The following is a 15,964-nucleotide window of genomic DNA, read 5'->3' on the forward strand; positions in this document are numbered from 1 at the left end:
AACAGACTTGCTTATGGGATTCAGTCATCTAAGTATGAGAACTTACAAAATCATGTTACACACTTGATGGCTAGAGACTTGGTTCATGAGGTTATTAGCCCATATACACTTTCAGCTCTGGGTGTGCTAAAATGAGATTTCTTATTTTATCAGGACAGACTTTAGAATAATGAGTGTGTTTTAGAGTTGTATGAATTGAGCATGAGCATAGATTTTACAGCAGAGTTGCTTCACAACAAGAAAGTGACTTTATCATGATTGTAATCGATTTTCTCCATAAGCTTATTGGGAGGAAGACGAAGCGTCTCTTACTCGGGGAGAATGACGCAGGAGTGTCTCGCAAAATCATGGGACTAGGCTCCTGAGATCCAGTCGCGAGATTTTCTCGATCCCCTCACGGGATTTTCTCGATCCTGTTTCGGGATTTTCTCAACTTTGTCATGGGATTTTCTCGATTTTTGTTCCGTTTTATGCGACCCTCGCGATCAAGGGAGCAATGAGCCACATGTTTCACACAATTATGAATTTTTGTGATCAAGAAATTAGAATAGAACCACCGACTTCTAAATTGTGGGTTTTATTTTTATTATTTTGAATTGAAAACTAAACAAATCTCGAATATTTAATTATTTAAATAATTGAACATGATATCAAAATTAATATACCATCTCAAAAGATGAAGATAGCACTTTATTATGGATTCAATTATTTAAGTGAAGAAATTTTTGATATTTGCATGGTCTGTGTTATACCAACAGATCTTTATCCTTTCTAATTCGAAGTCTATAAAGTGTTTAGATTAATATAGATTACTAATTTTCTATAAGGGCAAACCTCTATAATTAGTTACATCTTAAGCGAAGAAGTTCCTTAAGAATACTTACGACTGATTAAGGTTGTGGTTTTTTCTTTAAGAAGTTCCACGATTTATTATTGAAATATCAAATGAGAAAGCTCAAAAGTGGAACATTTTTTTTTTTTTTGTGGAACTCAAAGGAAGAAAAATAGGAGACGTTGAAGATACTAAGATACTCAGTGACATCTCAACTATCATATTATTTGACTTTATTGATTTTTGAAAGAGATTTATTTAAAATTTCTTTTGACATTTTATTAGAATTTAGGATTTATATCACACAATATATGACATTGAGAAAGTCTAGAAAGACGATTTATGTTGCAACTAGACGAACAATCTCGAAATCATAAAACTAAAGTGAGGTTTACTCATAGAAAACCGTGAAACCTAATAAAAGGAAGAAAATGCGACAAACAAACAAAAAGAAATGGACTTCCCACTTTGTTTGGAAAAGAATTCCATCTAAACTGTCTAACCGTTATAAAATCATGCATGATCGATCTCGATAAATGCAATATATGATATAGTGCTATTTATAAGGAAGAGTGGGCCTTACGACATGATTATAAAAATCAAGATGTTTAAGTCTGAATGGTATGCAAAATATCTTGTAGCTAATGCAAATATATTTTTACAATTTAAAATTTTAAAATTGTATAGCTTACCATATTCAAGTAGTTTATTATTTTTGTTAAATCTTAGTGCTGAGTGAATAAAACAAGTTGTGCATTGTTATGCATATCCTTGATGATGAATGCTCAGAAGATTTGAGCATAATGCTAATCTGTATGCAGAGTCAGACTTGCTTTTTAAGGCAGTGATACTCAAAGTGCAAATCACTCATTTTCGTGCATTGAGTGACGACATGAAGACAAAGAATAGAATCAATATGAATGCATATGCCTAAAATGATTTTTTTCATAGTTATTCTTAAATCATAAAAATGTTTCTACTCAATTTTGTTGTTTGAAATGTATGATGTTTTAAGGTGTGAATGCAATATTTTGTTTTATTTTGATTTTAGTTATGAGTTTATTAAATTTGAAAAATTAATTTAAATTGTTTATTTTGGGATAAAAAATTTAGTTAGTGAGACTACCAAAAATCTAGACAAAAAACAAACACAAGCAAGAACTTAAAATTTGGGCAGGCCTATCAAATTCAATCAAACAAGTATAACAAGACAAAAAGACAACAGAAAGGTAACCAATCCTAGATCTATGTTAGACTCGTCAGTCAACTGTTTCATCCAAATATCATTGTTGATTTAGTTGAGGTTCTTTGTTTATTTTTATGCTTATCCTCCATTGGATAATTCGAATGTCAACAGTTAACCAACTACGACAGGTGCTCTAACTCTAGAAAAGAAAAAAAACACTGTAAGAAAGTAATTCTATGTTTACTACAACAACCTAGGTTTACTATAATGCTCTGCAAAATAGAGTTAGTATATCTCAAGCTTACTATAATAGCCTTGCAAAACCATGTTAGCAAATTATAACATGCAGTGAAAATTTCATAATAAAAATGACTATTTATTCGTCCTAAATGTTCAGTCCAACGACAAAAATACACCATAATCATACGTTTTTAATGAGCAAATCAAACAATCACAACACAAAAAACACAATAAAACAAGACGACCACACTTAGGCCTAATCCTAAAAATAGACTTAGCGTCCTAAATGATTCTATAGATAGCGAGTGCATAAAAGTGATGAGCGCCCAACTAGGCCTTATTATTGAAATTGCAAATTTTATTAATCTGTTCAAATATAACAAAAAGATAAATTTTATTCTGATTTGTTATGATTTCTAGATTTCTAGGAATTTTTGGTATTTTTATCTGAATTTATTTTATTATTCGATTTAATTACTTATATATGCTTATAAGATGTTATAAACCACTTAGAAAAGTGTTATAGACTTTAGAAAACTAGATATGCAAAATTTTGGAATTTTTTATTCTTTTATGAATTTTAATGATTTAAATTGGTTTTATTCTTAATGATTTTTAAAGTTCAGGGTATTTTTGGTTAAAAATTCATAATAAACTTAAATGACCTCTAAAATCTTTGAAATTTTACAGAGATGTTTGGAATGTGTTTCTAAACATCTTCTAAACTTTTCAATTCATTTTATGTTCATTTTGAATTTTTGTGAATTATTACATTTAGTGAATGAGTTTATTATTTTAAATCTATTAAAAATGATTTAATGAAGAATAGTTTTGCATATCTTGATTTTTTTTTGTTCACTTGATTTATTGGTCAAATTTTTATTCAATTTGGGGTTTTATTGAAGAAGTTATGGGATTTTCAATACATAAGAGTATATTAAAAATGATTTAATGAAGAATAGTTTTGCATATCTTGATTTTTTTTTGTTCACTTGATTTATTGGTCAAATTTTTATTCAATTTGGGGTTTTCTTGAAGAAGTTATGAGATTTTCAATACATAAGAGTATATTTGTATATTTATCATTTTTGATATAAACTATTTTATTTCGAAGCGAGAGTGGCTTTTATCTTTATATTTTTTTTAGTGAGTTATTTTATTTAGTAGGTTGAAATTTTTAAGTTCCATGTTTGATTTGTTAGGTTTAATAATAAAAAAAACTTTATTTGTAATTTTTGAAAGACTTACAAGCATGCCAATTATCACTTTTAAATACATGAGTTTATTATTCAATTGTTTTTAACTTCTTATTGATGATTGTAAATCAAGTTTTATTGATTTTAATGCCGAGAAGTTTATTTTTACGGTTTAAAAGTAGTAGGAGCGTGTTTGTAAATTTTGGGAATATTATAAATATGCCTCTATTCAGTTTTAAACCTCCAAAACTTATGAAGTTATTACTATTTGATTGAGTATTAATCAATTAACATCAAGTTCCAGAAGTTTTAATGTTCAAAAATTTTAATTTGAAAATTTAAAAGCAGAGAAGGGTATTTTTGTAGTTTTGGAAAAATTGCAAATATAAATTTCATTTCTTTTTCTAATTGTAGGTTTTTTGGATTTTTACTGTTTTGTTCATTAAAAATCACTTGAATTTAGATTGTACAAGTTTTAATATTCAAATGTTCAAAGTGAAGATTTAAAAGTTGAGAATAGTATATTTATAATTTTGAGAAAATTAAAAATTAAACTTCCGTCACTTTCCTAATTATAGATTTAACTATATTTTTATTGTTTTGTTTTTTTAAATGAGCTTTTAATCAGAATTTTCAAATTTTAAGGTTTCGAAAATTTCAAATTATTCATTAGGGTAGATTTATAATTTTTTAAATTTATTCCAATTTCAGTTAAATCTTTATTAATTTCAGTTTCAGATTTCACCAAACTTCAAGGAAGGCTTAAGGCAATAAATTGAATGATTATCCAATTATTTTTATCTTTTGAAAGTCATTCAAGGATTTATACGAAACAACTCTTCAACATTTTAAATATTTGGAAATTTACCTTTACTTGCATTTCAATTTGACAGATGAAAACCCAATTCAAGAATTCATTTCAAATACTTAATTGATCATATTGTCAAAATTTTAAGTGTAATTATCTATTTTTAATATGAATTCGAAATGTAAGGATCAAAATGCAAATTACACATTTACAAAATTTCCCTCTCTTCCCTAAAGAGGTTTATTGATTTCAAATGAATAAAACTATCATTTTATTGTATGAATTCTCTGATTTAATTGTTTTCTTGAAATTCAAAAGAGTTTTATGTTTTCTTGGTTATTTATTTATTTATTTTATTTATTTTCAAATTAATTGCTAATTTCATAAATAATTGTCATTTCTTTATTAAATGTTGGTTTCCGACCCTAAGAAATTTATGGGGGATAAATATAGTCAGAGACTACAAGTGAGCTCAATTTTTTTAAATTTTGATTTTTAATGAATTTTAAATGTTCGAGTAGTTGTTATTTAATTAGAAACATATTATTGACCATTTTTTTAATTTTATTTTATTTCTTGTGTTTTACTGAGTTCATAGTGTTTTTTTTATTATTTTGATTTATTTATTTTTATAAGTTTTTAGAGTTTGTTTTAATTTTTAAATTTAATTAGCTCATAAATAAGTTAATTTCCTTTTTAAATAGTGTGGTCCTACGTGTCCACCAGTTCTGCTTAGCGCCACTGTTTCTTTCCGTGGTGTTTCTAGTTGCCTCCAATCATTAGATGCCGCATTAGCCTTTGATCCAATATGGTTAACGCTGTGGTTTCTATATATGGCTTGATTTCCACCCTCAGTTCCAATTAAAATTAAATGGACGACATGGTTTCAATGGCCCAAGGGGATGGTGAATGCAAGCTGTCCGTGAGAAAACTGTGATTCACATCATCAATGGAGGTTTGGGTTAGGATTGATGGGGGACGACATCGGACTTGTTCCTGTCTTGGCTTAGTGAAATAAATGGCTAATCAATGGAGGTTTGGATTAGGATTGATGGGGAAGTGATTAGGAGGCTAGGCTAAGGGTTTGGGAATGAATTTGGCAGAGCTTTACTAAAAGAAATGGGGAGTGCATCAATCCAATTTGAGAAGGGGTATTTATAGGTTTTGGGTTTGGGTTGTGCTCTAGGCAGGTTAGTTAGACCAATAATTGATGGCCTGAGGATGTGGCACGGTAAAAAAAAAGGCTGGCCAATAAGAATTGGTCCTTGGATGGTCAAATTTGGTGTGCCACCAGTGGGAGACATGTGTGCTTTGAGTGGAGTGTAGCTTCCGTGGAAGATTCAAAGTGATTAGGCTAGCTTGGGTGCACACCTTGGTCTGTTAAATCAGTTGGGGAGGTTGGTGGCATGAGCCAGTGAGATTAGATAATGTGTTGAATTGGTTATGCCAATAATTGGTGCACTTTAATTGATTCTTGGTTGGCTTGGGAATGGCTTGCGATGGCTTAATCTTGGCTTGATTTTGGCTTGAATATGGCCCACTTAGGCTTATTCTAAGTTCAGAGGAGTTGTTTAAAGGTGAGCCAAGGTGGTTTGGATAGTGGCTGGAAATTGCTAAGTTTGCTTGGCTTGAATCAAATGGACTTTGGCTTGGATTAGAAGTGGATTTGTCATGGATTTACTTGGATTTAGTTAAGGTTGGCAGGTGGTTTTGAAGCTTAATTTGGGTGAAATTTGAAGTAATCAAATAACCAATGTCAGGGCTTTAATTGAGTGGTTTTGTTTTGAGCTTGCTTGGTGGGTGGAAGAGTGTGTGTGTGAGTAAAAATTCTGATGAAATTAGTTTTATTTTGAAAATATGGGTGATTAGTGTAGTGATTTTGGATATTTGTGAAGAATTTTATGTGAGTGAGGTGGAATGCGAAGTAGATTTGGGTGGATTTTAAAATGAAGTGAGAGGTGTGGAAATTTTATTTTATTATTTATTTTGAATTTATTATCTTTTTTTTAAAGTTTATTAATGAGTTATTATGTGAAATTGGTCGTTGGCTATTTTTTTTTTTTGAAATTTTTGTGTAATTTGAAATTTTTGTGTAATTTTGTTTTTTTTAAATTAATTTGACTTTAATTTCATTATTATTGAATTTATTTTAATTGAAATCTTGATTTTCATTATTTTACAAACTTTTATTATTTTTGTGATTATTATTGAATTTTATCTTATTTTTGAAATGATGTTGATATTTTGATGATTTTTCAAATTTTTATTTTCATTTTCATTTGATTGGTTAATTTTGAAATTTTTATTGTTATTTTGGGTTTCAGTAAAAATTTTGGTGAATTTGTTTTCCATTTAATTTTAATTTTGATTTTTTTAAAATTTTTTTGAGTTTTAAAGTGTTTGTTTTTATTTGATTTCAATTTTAGTTGAATTTGTTATTTTTTGCTCTCGTTTTGTTAAATGATAAAACCCTACCTCTTGTTCAAAATGAATATCATAACCAATGTATTCTTTATGAATCAAAGATAGAATTATCCAAGTAATTTAATAGAGTGCAACATGCCCAAAGAAGGACCAAATAGAAGACCCAAATCTCTAGGGTCAAAGGGTGCCTTTGGGCATTTCCAAGCCTATAAGAATTCAACTTAAGCTTCAACTTCAATGAATTGACTTCAATAATATCAACCAAAGGTTAAAAATTCAACATCAAATACATGAAACTATAAATAATGATTGATGTTTTAAATTTCTAGCTTGATATTGTTTTAAAATTCTAGCTTGAGTTCGATAAACTGAACCTAGTTTGGGCTTCTCCTGCTTTTCAATGTCATGTTAAATATCTGATTTTGAAGAGTTTAGCTATTTTTCTATAGCTTAATTATGCAATGGCTTGTCAAAAACTTGTATTTGCGAAGTTATGGAATTGCGCATCTCCCTTGATTTACTAATTATTCATCAACTTTTATTTGGTGTAGGTTGTTTTGGTTGTTACTCTACCTTCTGTTATTGTTATTCTTCCCATCTACCCTGTAGAGGGGGCCGGTGGAGGTGCGAACTCAAAGCTGCTGTGACCTTAAAGACATCTGATGGTTTATAGTTTGTCATTGAATGTTTTTTTGATTTCAATACTATTTAATAAATTTAATTGACAATCTAATTTCCTCGACTTCAGGGAACTACTTCTATCAATGTGATTCTTTCAACTCTTTCATAAAGTGGAGTGTATTTTCTGACAGTGAAACTTTCAGAGTTCTGAGCACAACTGAGAAGATTTGTGAAGCCAACATGCTCCATCTCACAGAGAACTCAAAACAATCCTATAGTCAGCCTTGTGCATGGACTTGTTTATTTGCTCATGGTACTGGTCGGGCTGTGTTACATGCAACCTTATCCACTGACTTACATTCTCCTTTCCATTCCACGGATGAGCCTTTCATCTTAAAAACTGCTTTTCCTATAGCCGCATTTTCTCCACTTATTGCTTACCAAGCAGGAAATGGAAATAGATTTGGAGGCTACTCGATTGATATGTCTGAAATAACTAATGGAATCAAGCATTCATACTCTACTGCTTTGGATGAGTTGTATCTTGCCCCTGGCTCTGCAATGGATATCCATTTATGTGGAGGACCTGAAAGATGGCATCTAAATGTTGAGTATGTTGAAAAAGTTGAAGTTACTGGTGAACATGATCTATCAGTAACAAATGGCGTTCAAGTGCATCGGGCATTCTTCAATGGGAGCCAAGTGTACACAGCCCTATGCCTATCTGTTGGGAAGTTTGTATGTACCTATATGTATCAGGAGTTTCCTGTTTACCTTTACTAAAGTGCATCTCTTAAAATAAGATTTGTTACTTTCTAATACTTTGCTTTTGCTGTACAGAAACTTATGTTTTCACGGGGAAACCTTGTGGGTGTTAGCCATCCTATAGCAACCATAGCAAAATTGGAATTGTCTGTAATCTGTAGCTTTCCTTCTTCTATCATACTTGTTGCTAATGAACCTGGTATGGGATATAATGCCTTTCATTATCTTGCATCCTTGGACTGTAGAATATACTCTAGTTATTGAAAGAGAAAATAAACAACATAGCACTTCTACCGAACTTGATTTATCAGTTGATCAATTTTACTAATTGTTTTCTTTTTAAACTTTAATTCCAAACTGCTTTATTATTGGAACAGAAAATACTCTTGATGTTATAGAGACTGCTGCGAACGCTGATCGTGGTACAGGTCATGTTCGCTCTACTCCTATTATAGTGGCCTATGGATGTACCATACGCATAGCTGCTGTTGGTCTACACATTACGAAAAAGGTTTTTGCAAATTCATCATCTTTGTGCCTGAGCTGGGAACTTGTTGGTTGTAATGATCTGGCTTATTGGAGGGACATTGAGAGTTGCAAGAGATCAATAGATAACAATTGGGAGAGGTTTCTAGTTCTAAACAAAACTTCAGGACTGGTTTGTATTGAACCGATAGTTCAAACATTTAACATTTTATATTATTTACTATCTTTTGTTGAAATTCATGGAAAACTAACTTGCTTTCGTATCAATAGTCAGCATAATTGTTTCCATTTTTTTTTGTACTTTTTCATGTTCATTCCCATTATTGCATGGGATGATTTCTATCTTCTACTTTTGATTCTTTATGCTTCATATTAATAATTACATCCTGATGTAGTTCAAGGTGCCTAATTTCAGTATCACCTTTGGTTCCTTTTTCGTGTTGATTTAGTAATGTTTAATTAGTCATTATGTTCTTATATCAATGTAATGATTTTCAATGACACATGGTTAGTTATTTTTATCTCATGTTTATATTTTTATCATGGTTCTTATTTTTCATCTTGTCAATTGTCATGGGTAACATGGTCATTTGCCTTTTTAGACATTATCGTCTTTTTGTTAAAGTTATTAAGGTTTGAATGTGACCTGGTCGTACCTCCCGCACTGACGTGGGGCATTCAAAGCAGAGGTGGAATTGCGTTCTGCACGTGATTTTTTTCCTGTGAATATCAGTGGCACTAGTTTTTCGTTCCTGGATAGAGCCAGTCCAAACTTTTTTGATGCTCTGTAGTTGTTTGGTTCTCTTGGGCCACTCTTAGTTATTCTATTATTATATGTTTGCTTTTGTGATATCTTAGGTTTAATTTTTCGTATTTTGTATTGGGACAGCCGCCGATATCTCTTTTTTTTCTTTAAGGGCTATATCCTAGGGTTTCATGTGGTTCTTCGACTATATCTTAGTGTCTAATTGGTGTGTATTTTCTCTATACCCTTTCTTGTCCCTATCGATTAGCTGCCACGCCTCCTTGCCGCATGCCCATCCCGACAACAACTCTTTTGTTGTTTTCCTGTAGATTTTTCCTTTATCCAGCCCTTTCTCCTTGCTGTCATTGCTATTCTTGCCCCCCACCTTCGCTATTGCTGCTGCCCAACCCTTCCTTTTTTCTGCTGCAACCATTTCAGCCCTCCATCTATGCTGCCATAACCCCGAACAATCCTACTTTGCTCCCTGCTGTTCGCTTGATTCCTGACTCTGGGGAGACAACCACCTTGCTGTTTTCTTTTAGCCAAACGTCTTTTCCACCACCACGCCACCTTCCCAACCCTTGCCGAATACCACCACCTCCGCCACCTCTGGATCTACCCCCTAACTTGAGTTTGTGTTGTCAGTTGTTGCAATTTGCAATTTCAGATTCTCGTATATTTGTTGTAATTTCCCATATGATTTCCTTAATGGAATTCGGTTTTTCTAATGCTGTTTGGTTAACTTCAGTATTATTTGGTATCAGAGCTAGCTTAACCCTAATGTTATCCTAGGGTTTCTTGCTTCCATTAATACCAAATCTTAGCTCACAAAAATTCTTCCTTTTGCTCATTTTTCAAACCAGCCACCAAAAAAATTTTCTTTCACATCATCCCTATAAACCCTCTTCCACCTACCTAAACCCAAACCCCAACCACGTCACTGAAGAGAAACTTGTCAGAAATTTGTTTGGGAGGAAATGTCACAATGCCATATATGAGAAATCTGCAAAGAGATATCTGAGAATTTTTTATAGAGGATTTGTGATGGGAAATCCTCCAATTACAAAAGAGTTTTATCGCCTTTGAGAGGGGGCAATCTTGTAAGGTCACTTGTAGCCACAACAGTGAGTTGCCAGATAAAAAAAATAAAGAGAATCCCTTCCACCAGGTAGATTTCATAGATAAAGAACCACCACCCCGAATGCTTAGCATGAAATATTAGAGAATCCAAGATTTGACGTAAAAATAGATTTGTCATAGTTTGACAACCATATGGATCCCGATGAGTTCATCGAGTGATTTTGGACAGTTGAATGTGTCTTTGAGTACCAGAATATCCTACCAGATGGAATGGTGAAACTAACTAATTGTAAGTTAAAGAAGTGTGCATCTTTTTGGTTTGATAACTTGAATATTCTTCGACTGTAAGATGGGAAAAGTAAAATTATGACCTGATCAAAAATAAAATGAGAGATACAATGCTGGTACCTAGGAGTTTATTAGAGATAGGATGTTCATACTTCAGTTTCAAAAGTAGAGAGAAAATATCATTTGGGGACTGACATATCTTACAGACTAGGTTTAACCCCAATTTGTTATAGTCAGACTACACTCAGTGAAACATTCAAGTCGACCCTGTCTGAGGAAACACTAGTTCAAAATGGAGAACATGTGGAACCAATCAACATTCCCAAATTTATCACAACCAGGAAGTGTTTGAAGTGCCCCAAGTTTCATCATATTGAATCAGATTGCACAACCAAGGGGATAATCTATTTTACCGAACATGGCACAATTGAAGAGAATCAATTTATGCTCGAAATTGGCTATGAGACAGGCCAGTCAATCTTATAACTATACTTGTTGATCAAATAATATATAGATAAAGAGTCCATATATTGATCTCATGTGAATAGTTGTCAAAATGTTAACAATAGAGAAAATTCTAGTGTGTTAAACCACTAAATCTAGTTTGAAATGCTCTAAGTGCATGAATGAAAATCTACTAGTATAAGAAGCAGTAAACAAAACAATTTACAAGGAAGGAAGCCACAAAAAAAATAGGGAACAACTTTGAGTAATTCAAAGGTGATGAGGCTCATGCTTCTATGACACCTGTATAATGTTCTCTGTATGTTTTCTTATAAGTTCCCTTGTGTGATAGTTGGCAACTGTAGACACAATCCTCCTTAGCCTATTTCTAGGTCATAAGAAAATTTAAAGAATATATTACAGTTAAGAGGGACTTAACTATGCAGCATTTTCTCAGAGTTCCTCGCGTCCTCTATCTCGGTTGTAATTTTTAATAACAATATCTATTCCACTAGAATTTAATGCATTAATTTATTCATTGGGCAACAGTTCAAAATTCTAGATCACAAGAAGTTTTATTGACCTAGCTGCTCAAATTAAAAGTAAATGATGATCACAAGATTATCACATCAACATGTAAAAATGAAAGACACGGCAGACGTCTAGGGAAGAAAACTCACGGTAAAAGCAATAAAAAAATCCCATTCTTACATTATAGAGAATTTCATTGAAAAGATTTGAAGTTACAGATGCAGGAAAGTGCAAAATTAGAACCAAGCCATGTGCCTTAAGCATTACACCAACTTCTTAACTTATAATGACAAGCTTCCCAATGTCTTACACACACAACAATTAACCTCTCTCTCATGCACAATCTTTTAAAACCCAAAATAAAAAGAACCCTTGAAGTTTCCTCCGCAAGGGAAGAGGAAAGAGCACCTAGGGCAAGAAGAAAGACCCTTATTCCTACTAGAAGAAGCCTCCCAATTGCTGTCACTCGTTAGGGCATCCCAAATCATCTTCTTATATATCTCCTACTTAATTTGCCATGCAAGAAGTTGCCAAAACATGACTTCAACTGGTGTTGGCATAGTTACGCCTATGCCTGGCGTAATTACGCTGCAGGCCGATGTAGCTATGTGATACACTGAAAATATATGCATTTTTAGACCCATATTTTGTACTCATTTTTGATGATATTGCATTTTAATAGAATGTATTTTGATGTTTTCTTGCAGGTTGTTGATTTTTAGGGCTTAAAGCAAAAAGAAAGCAAAAAGGATGAAATTTGGAGTCAAAATGACAGTTTTGAAGAAATGCTCAGCACCGAGGGCAGCGCTGACGATGCATGCAGCGCCGATGTTAGCGCCGACGATGCAGAACAATTTAACTCCAGACCAGCGCCGACGACGCCAAAGGCGGTGCAGGCCCCATTTCTAGAAGGTTTGATGTACTTGGATGACTTTTTGAAAAGTTTTTGGAGGCGCCGGTTCTTGGAGAACCGACCTTGGGCTCTATTTAGGGCCGAATTTCATTAGAAAATGAGTTTATCTACATTTTTCACTTCTATACGTTCATTATTCGCTTCACATCATTCCATTCCACTACCATGTTGGAGTCAATTAGTGATTTTGCTTTCATAGTTTAGAGTTTTTGTGGTGAGATTTAGTGTGAAACTTTCTCTAAGAGTATTGGAGAAGGAGAAAAATGAGAGAATTCTTCTTCCTGCATTTCTAAGGAAAGACTACAAAGGATTTGCTTTGAGAATTAGTTTCAGATAAGTTTGTTTATTTAGTGTTGTATGAATTTTCTTTTATATATGAAATTTGTGTTTTGTCATATCTTTCTCATGAAGTCTGAGTAGTTCTCTCTATCTTTACTTTTACTCTGAGATATGGTGAAATGAAGAGATAAAATGAATGTGCCATAATTAAAATATAAAATAACTTGTGATGATTTTTTAACTCTAAACTTAATTTACTTTTCAGGCTGGCCAATTAATTTGTTAAAATATGTTGTGAAACATATGATCCGGGAAATAGAGTATGAGTTCTACAACAGAGTGAGGATCATATTTGATTTCTTGAAGAAGAAATTCGTTCATGAAATAAGTGCAAATAAATAGGGAAATATTCTTTATTGAGTGTAAAGTTAGAGAATATTTAAGGTAACAGACTAAAATCTCCAATTTGGTCTTAGTATTAGAAAACTAAAACGAGAGTTAGCCTTCAGGTGAAGGGAAGTGGGAGCTCTGAAGTAGGAGCCAATATCCTTCTAGCCTAGCCACAGATTTAGGGACTAAACCTAAGATTAACCAATGATTTTCTATGCACTGTATCAGGATAGAGAATTCAAATTGCTTCTATTTGGCATAATACATATTAAAAACATTTATCTCATCTCATTTCACCAGAATTTCATTGTAGTGGGAAGGAGTTTTTTAACATAAGAAATCTTCATTACATAAACATAGTTAGTAGATTAGTTATTATTATTCAAAATTTGCATTTCCGTTTTGCTAATAGTTAAGTAATTTAATTTGATTAATATCTCAACATTCAAAATTAGTGACAGTGATTTCGTTTGATTTTCTGTAAATTTTTTGATAAAATTTATCATTGCTAACTTACACCTTCCCCGTGGGATCGATATTTGGGGCTTAAATAGAAAGTTCATTATTACTTGATAACGATACGTATACTTGCGTAGAATCCCATTATTAATTGCCTATAATTATATATATGTTACACAACTTACTTTTCATATAAGGATCAAGTTTTTGGCGCTATTGTGATGTCAACTTCACAAATGCTTACATACAAAAAATTCGGGATCACTATGCTAGATCCAAATGTAATTTCACTAGACATAGAGAGTTCAGTGTAATTACACAGGAAATTTGTGGAGTTTTGCTAGGCCAATATTTTTTCTGCTTTCTATTTTGACTCCACAACACATTTTCAACCAATGTAACTGTAAAATACCACCAAGAAATATTCCACAAGCATAAAATTATGATTAATAGAAAAAATATGATATTTAAAGCAGAGAAACCATGTAAATTTTCATCGTATAAATTTTCCCAGACTTACCTATTACTTACCCTCAAATAATCTCATATCTAACTAAGACTCGAAATGATGTTCATAACTCTCATGCACGACTTCTTGATTCTTTAGCAAATTTATATAAATGGTAATGAAAAATGTGCAAATATCATTTCATGGTCGGATTATTATAACTTTCTAACAATTTAGCCTTTTCTTTAATTCATCTTTCTGAGCTTTGTCAAATCTCAAAACTCTTAATCAGGTGTGAATGTAATTTTTTTATTTTCAAATTTTTTTTTTTAAGTCGATTAATTCTCTATCAAACAACTCTAAAATTCCTTAATTTTTCCTTTATATAATATTTAGGAATTCGGTTAAAATTGTTGTCTTATTAATTTATATAATATTTAGGAATTCGGTTAAAATTGTTGTCTTATTAATTAGCAAATGAATTAGAAATCACTTTTTTGACTTTTTATGCTCAACCTCAAGGTTCTTATTAAAAATTATGGGGTAGTTTTTCTTTTGATTTTTCGTTTTACTTTGTGCCATGCACACATTTTTTTGTTTTTTTTCTTTTTTTATTCTTAAAATCATCTTTAATTTTACTGGGAATTATTTTATCTAGTTGAGCATATTTCCTCTAAGAATTTGGATGTCAAATCTCTTCCAATTTCTAATCTTTTAAAACACATTAACTTGAATTTCAGAATATTAAAATCTATTTGAAAGTTAAGATCGATTAAATTGTTTGAGATGAAAATTTAAATGCTTGATTATCCTTTATTAATTACTTCTATCTGGTTACATTATTCGAATTATTCTAAGACATGTTAGGGTCCAGATAGAAGTTGTTAAAGTGAAAGGCTTAATTTATAATGAATCAATTTTAATCCCTCCTTTTTAAGGATCTACATTAAATAGGAAAAAAATTACATACTCTAGTTCAATTATCCTGATTCCTATCATTAGTCACTAAATTTAGTCAAACCACTTAAATATGTGAATTACTTTCAGGATATAGTGTATATGCATAACTCTCTTCTCCAAACTTGTTTTCTTTCCTATACATGTCATATGAGAAAATACAAGAATGAAAAGAAAATAGTATGTAACAACATGGAATGTGATCACAACAAAATAAAATAACAGAAAGATTGATAGGGTACAATAAAACCTATTCTGGTATGCTCTGTAAACAAGCACTAATAGATATCCTCATTTATAGTTCACTTATTGGCTGGTTGCCACTTAAAGTGGTCCAACATACTGAAAATGAGAAGTTGTAAGCTGCTTTTGGAAGGCTATAAGGAGTTATTCAGATGTCAAAGTTAATTCAACATGTACCCATGGATAGATAGCCATACAATAGGAATGAAACACAACGTTATAAATTACCTTAGGAACTTGGTGGGAGAGAAAATTCTACAATGGGATTTAGGTCCTACTAGAGAAGAAGAGAGCTCTCCTGAATGGTTATACTTCAGTGTGGTCCATCTTATCACAAATTTTAGTCCAATCTTAGTTAGTCTAGGCAAATTTATTTATCGGATATGCCCTGTTGAGTACGAGCGAAAGAGGCAAATTATAGATTCAATGCCTTCAAAGTTATATTATGAAAATCTAAATCGATATGTAGCTCCAACTCTGGAATGTCAAAAAAGTATGAATACTTATTCTATCATGATATGCTTTGGAATGACATCGTCTACAAGACAGACTTACCAGGAGATTATGCCATTTTAGTTATCTTCAATAGGGTCCATATGATTTTTTACTGTGAGGAGACAAGAACTTCA

The 15,964-nt window shown here is 31.9% G+C and overlaps 1 protein-coding gene across 1 annotated transcript in view; it reads left to right on the plus strand.

The window, feature by feature from the left end:
- The window catches only part of LOC110031831 (nuclear pore complex protein GP210), a 172,228-nt gene that overhangs the window by 62,550 nt on the left and 93,714 nt on the right, over positions 1-15,964 (plus strand). Inside the window, 5 exon segments of the mRNA XM_020735245.1 lie at positions 7,238-7,309; positions 7,312-7,351; positions 7,435-8,045; positions 8,148-8,271; positions 8,450-8,730. Of these exon segments, the coding sequence (XP_020590904.1) occupies positions 7,238-7,309; positions 7,312-7,351; positions 7,435-8,045; positions 8,148-8,271; positions 8,450-8,730 (1,128 nt within the window).

The sequence above is a fragment of the Phalaenopsis equestris genome, unplaced genomic scaffold (assembly GCF_001263595.1).
Source record: "Phalaenopsis equestris unplaced genomic scaffold, ASM126359v1 Scaffold000848, whole genome shotgun sequence".
NCBI classification, from domain to species: Eukaryota; Viridiplantae; Streptophyta; class Magnoliopsida; order Asparagales; family Orchidaceae; genus Phalaenopsis; species Phalaenopsis equestris.